At 50.0% G+C, this 6296-nt stretch overlaps 1 protein-coding gene across 1 annotated transcript in view; it reads left to right on the top strand.

The window, feature by feature from the left end:
* LOC122547304 (myosin-2-like) overlaps positions 1-5844 on the top strand; it is a gene marked incomplete at its 5' end in the record, with an annotated part of 12257 nt that extends 6413 nt beyond the window's left edge. Inside the window, one exon of the mRNA XM_043685954.1 lies at positions 5768-5844. Within this exon, the coding sequence (XP_043541889.1) occupies positions 5768-5844 (77 nt within the window). The remainder of the gene's footprint in view (positions 1-5767) is intronic.
* Between the last annotated feature and the right edge of the window lie 452 nt (positions 5845-6296).

Here is a 6296-nt window from a genome sequence, read left to right as displayed (position 1 = left end):
CCACTGTACAGTAACCATCACGGCCTGCCATACCTCCCACTGTACAGTAACCATCACAGCCCCAAATACCTCCCACTCTACAGTAACCATCACGATCCGACATACCTCCCACTGTACAGTAACCATCACGGCCTGACATACCTCCCACTGTACAGTAACCATCATAGCCCAACATACTCCCCACTGTACAGTAACCATCCCGGCCTGACATACCTCCCACTGTACAGTAACCATCATGACCGAATTACCTCCTACTGTACAGTAACCATCACGGCCCGACATACCTCCCACTATACAGTAACCGTCATGGCCAGACTAACGCCCCCCCACTGTACAGTAACCATTATGGCCGGACAAACTTCCCACTGTACAGTAACCATCACGGCCTGCCATACCTCCCACTGTACAGTAACCATCACGGCCCGACATAGCTCCCACTGTACAGTAACCGTCACGGCCCAACATGCCTCCCACTGTACAGTAACCATCACGGCCTGACATACTTCCCACTGTACAGTAACCATCACACCCCGACATACCACCCACTGTACAGTAACCATCACGGCCTGACATACCTCTCACTGTACAATAACCATCACGGCCAGACATACCTCCCACTTTACAGTAACCGTCTAGACCTGACATACCTCCCACTGTACAGTAACTAACATGGCCCGACATACCTCCCACTCTACGGTAACCATCACGGCCAGACATACCCCGCCAATGTACAGTAACCATCACAGCCCGACACAACACCCACTGTACAGTAACAATAAAGGCCCGACATATCCCCCACTGTACAGTAACCATCACAGCCCCACATACCTCCCACTGTACAGTAACTGTCACGGCCCGACATACCTCCCACTGTACAGTAACCATCACAGCCCGACAATCCTCCCACTGTACAGTAACCGCCACGGCCCGACATACCCCCCACTGTACAGTAAGCTTCACGGCCCGACATACCTCCCACTGTACAGCAACCATCACGGCCTGACATACCTCCCACTGTACAGTAACCATCACAGCCCGACATACCTCCCACTGTACAGCAAACATCACGGCCTGACATACCTCCCACTGTTTCAGTAACCATCACGGCCGGACATACCTCCCACTGTACAGTAATAATAACGGCCCGACATACCTCCCACTGTACAGTAAGCATCACGGTCTGACATACCTCCCACTGTACTGTAAGCATCACAGCCCGACATACCTCCCACTGTACAGCAAACATCAAGGACTGACATACCTCCCACTGTACAGTAACAATAACGGCCCGACATACCTCCCATTGTACAGTAAGCATCACGGTCTGACATACCTCCCACTGTACTGTAACCGTCACGGTCCCAAATATCTCCATGTGTGCGGTACCCATCACGGCTCCTTCTACCTCCCACTGTACAGTAACCATCGTGGCCCGACATACCCTCCACTGTACAGTAAGCGCCACAGCCCGACATACCTCCCACTGTACAGTAAGCGCCACAGCCCGACATACCCCCTACTGTACAGTAACCTTCACGGCCCGACATACCTCCCACTGTACAGTAACCATCACGGCCTAACATACCTCCCACTGTACAGTAAGCATCACAGCCCGACATACCTCCCACTGTACAGCAAACATCACGGCCTGACATACCTCCCACTGTACAGTAACCATCACGGCCGGACATACCTCCCACTGTACAGTAACAATAACGGCCCTACAAACCTCCCAGTGTACAGTAAGCATCACGGTCTGACATACCTCCCACTGTACTGTAACCGTCACGGTCCCAAATATCTCCAAGTGTACGGTACCCATCACGGCCCCTTCTACCTCCCACTGTACAGTAACCATCATGGCCCGACATACCCTCCACTGTACAGTAATCATCCCGGCCCGACATACCTCCCACTGTATAGTAACCGTAACAGCCCCAAATATCTCCCAGTGCACAATACCCTTCACGGCCCCATATACCTCCCACTGTGTAGTAACATTACTGCCCGACATACTTCCCACTGTACAGTAACCATCACACCCCGACATACCTCCCACTGCACAGTTAACACCACAGCCCGACATATCTCCCACTGTACAGTAACCACCACGCCCCCATATATCTCCCACTCTACAGTAACCATCACGGCCCATAATACCTCCCACTGTACAGTAACCATCACGGCCTGACATACCTCCCGCTGTACTGTAACCATCACAGTCCCAAATATCTCCATGTGTCCGGTACCCATCACGGCCCCTTCTACCTCCCACTGTACAGTAACCATCGTGGCCCGACATACCCTCCACTGTACAGTAAGCGCCACAGCCCGACATACCTCCCACTGTACAGTAAGCGCCGCAGCCCAACATACCTCCCACTGTACAGTAAGCGCCACGTCCCGACATACCCCCTACTGTACAGTAACCTTCACGGCCCGACATACCTCCCACTGTACAGTAACCATCATAGCCCAACATACCTCCCACTGTACAGCAACCATCACGGCATGACATACCTCCCACTGTACAGTAACCATCATAGCCCAACATACCTCCCGTTGTACAGTAACCATCACGGCCCAACATACCTCCCACTGTACAGTAATCATCACGGCCCGACATACCTCCCACTGTACAGTAACCAGCACACCCCGACATACCTCCCACTGTACAGTAACCGTCACGGCCCGACATACCTCCCACTGTACAGTAATCATCACGGCCCCAAATACCTCCCACTCTACAGTAACCATCACACACCGACATACCTCCCAATATACAGTAACCATCACGGCCCGACACACCTCCCACTGTACAGTAACTATCACAGCCCGACATACCTCCTAATATACAGTAACCATCACGGCCCGACACACCTCCCACTGTACAGTAACTATCACAGCCCGACATACCTCCCACTGTACAGTAACCATAACGGCTCGACATACCTCCCACTGTACAGTCACCATCACGGCCCGACATATCTCCCACTGTACAGTAACCATCACGGCCTGACATACCTCTCACTGTACAGTAAGCATCACGGCCTGACATACCTCCCACTGTACAGCAAACATCACGGCCTGACATACCTCCCACTGTACAGTAAACAATCACGGCCGGACATATCTCCCACTGTACAGTAACAATAATGCCCGAATACCTCCCACTATACAGTAAGAATCACGGTCTGACATACCTCCCACTCTACTGTAACCGTCACGGTCCCAAATATCTCCTAGTGTACGGTACCCATCACGGTCTGACATACCTCCCACTGTACAGTAACCATCATGGCCCGACATACCCTCCACTGTACAGTAACCATCCCGGCCCGACATACCTCCCACTGTATAGTAACCGTAACAGCCCCAAATACCTCCCAGTGTACAATACTCTTCATGGCCCCATATACCTCCCACTGTGTTGTAACATTCACTGCCCGACATACTTCCCACTGTACAGTAACCATGACGGCCCGACATACCTCCCACTGTACAGTAACCATCACGGCCTGACATACCTCCCACTATACAGTAACCATCACGGCCCAACATAACTCCCACTCTACAGTAACCATCACAGCCTGACATACCTCCCACTGCACAGTTAACACCACGGCCCGACATATCTCCCACTGTATAGTAACCATCACGGCCCGACATACCTCCCACTGTACAGTAACCATCACGGCCTGACATACCTCCCACTGTACAGTAACCATCATAGCCCAACATACCTCCAACTGTACAGCAACCATCACGGCCTGACATACCTCCCACTGTACAGTAACCATCATAGCCCAACATACCTCCCACTGTACAGTAACCATCCCAGCCCAACATACCTCCCACTGTACAATAACCATCACATCCCGACATACCTCCCACTGTACAGTAACCGTCACACACCGACATACCTCCCAATGTACAGTAACCATCACGGCCTGACACACCTCCCACTGTACAGTAACTATCACAGCCCGACATACCTCCCACTGTACAGTAACTGTCACGGCTCAACATACCTTCCACTGTACAGTCACCATCACCGCCTGACATACCCCCCACTGTACACTCACCATCAAGAACTCAGTGCTTTGCACTGCTGCCTCACCTAAGTCCTAGGTTCAATTCTGGCCTTGGGTAACTGTCTGTGTGGAGTTTTCACATTTACCCCGTGTCTGCGTGGGTTTCCTCCAGGTGCTCCGGTTTCCTCCCACAGTCCAAAGATGTGCAGGACAGATGAATTGGTCATTCTAAACTGCCCATAGTGTTTGGTGCATTAGTCTGGGTTCAATATCGTGCAGGGGAATGAGTCTGGGTGGGTTTCTCTTCTGAGGGTTGGTATGGACTGGTTGGGCTGAAGGGCCTGTTTCCACACTGTAGGGAATCTGATCTAATCTCCAAGATTCAAGTCAGGAATGTGATGGAATAAACACTTGTCTGTATGAGTGCAGCTCCAACAGTATTCTAGTATGGACTTACTCGCAACAGGCAACACAGTTTTGTGTGGAATATCCTGTCTTACAAACTTGATTATTTTGGGGAAGTGAGACAATTGATTGATGAGGGCATGGGGCTGGATGTTGGCAGTTTGGACCTTAGCAAGGCCTTTGATATGGTTTCTTATGGCAGGCTCATACAGAAGGTGAAGTGAAATGGGATCCACCGTCAGTTAGTAAGATGGATAGAGAACTGTTTGGTCATAGAAGACAGAGTATTGGTGGAACAGTGTTTTTGTGACTGGAGATCTGGAAATAGATTGGCCGAGTTGCAGCTTGTGAGGATGATTGCCAGAGAATACAGCAGGATGTAGGTCAGCTGCAGACTTGGACAGAGAAAACACAGATGTAACTTTATCTGGACAATTGGGACGTGATGCATTTTAGAAGGTCTAATGCAGGAGAGAAGTATAAAGTGGATGGAAAAACTACTGGCTGCATCAACATCCAAAGAAATCTAGGTATACAGCTCCACAGTTCCCGGAAAGTGGCAACACGGGTGGATAGGGTGATCAAGAAGACTGATGGCAAACTTGCAGACAAGCATCAGAGCATACAATATGAAAATTAGCAGGTCATATTGCAGCTGTGGAGAAACTTAGTTCGGGCACATTTAGAAAATTGTGTACAGTACTGGTTGCCACACCAGCAGAACGATGTGGAAGTGTTGGAGAGGGTATGGAAACGTTTTACCAGCATGAAGTCTGGTTTGGATGGTATTAGCCAGAAGGAGAAATTGAACAAACATGGTTTGTGTGCAGCTGGGCATCATTGACTATGGGGCTACGTGATAGATATTTACAAAATTATCAGAGACATAGAGAGAAGGACAGATAAAGACTTTTTCCCAGAGTAGAGATATCAATTACTCAGGACCGTAGGTTTTAGGTAAAGGAGAAAGTTCAGGAGATATACTCGGCAAGTTTTTTTTTTTCGCTTTTCCCGATAGAATGTGAAAGTGACTGGAATACATTGATAAGAGGGGAAGAAGCTAATATAGCAAGGTTTAAGAGGCATCTTGACACAGAGTAGAGACAGCAACAAATAGAATTACATAGAATGTGTAGAAGCAAAAACTTTCGTTTTAACTTTAGAAGGGCATCATGTGTCAGTATAGGCTTGCTGGGCTGAAGGGCCTGTTCCTGTGCTGGACTGTTCCTTAAGTCAAGATTTGTGTGCAGCAGTGGCGAGATGCTCAGTGAATGATTACTGATGATCAATAACCACATTATTGTTGATCTCTCCTCATCAACTTGCAGGTTCATGTCCTCCCTTCCACTGTCGGGAAACTCAATACAGAGAATTTGACGTGAAAGTCCGAGCTGGTAACTGGTAACTCCATCTCGCCCCTCGCTCCTATGGCCTTCCAACTTGGACACCAACATCTCAGGGGACACTGCACCAACAGAAACTGCACAGATGCCACATCCCCGACGTTGGCATCTGACACATGCCAGCCTCAACATGCCATCTCATAACATCTCCGACCCACTGACAGTACACATGAACTTCAATGCTGCAGTTCATGGTGCACTGACAACTCTCATTGCAATGCTGCTGCAAGGACACTGTGCTCAGAGACACACACCCAGCTCATGGGCTATCCCTCTGGGCTGCTCACTCCGTGTTTGTTCACACTCAATGCTGCTGCAAGGACACTGTGCTCAGGGCCACACACCCAGCTCATGGGCTATCCCTCTGGGCTGCTCACTCCGTGTTTGTACACACTCAATGCTGCTGCAAGGACACTGTGCTCAGGGACACACACCCAGCTCATGGCCTGTACCT

This window comes from Chiloscyllium plagiosum, unplaced genomic scaffold, assembly GCF_004010195.1.
Source record: "Chiloscyllium plagiosum isolate BGI_BamShark_2017 unplaced genomic scaffold, ASM401019v2 scaf_3169, whole genome shotgun sequence".
Taxonomy (NCBI): domain Eukaryota; kingdom Metazoa; phylum Chordata; class Chondrichthyes; order Orectolobiformes; family Hemiscylliidae; genus Chiloscyllium; species Chiloscyllium plagiosum.
Note: the sequence above shows the minus strand (reverse complement) of the source record. Positions and strands in the feature narration are given on the sequence as shown.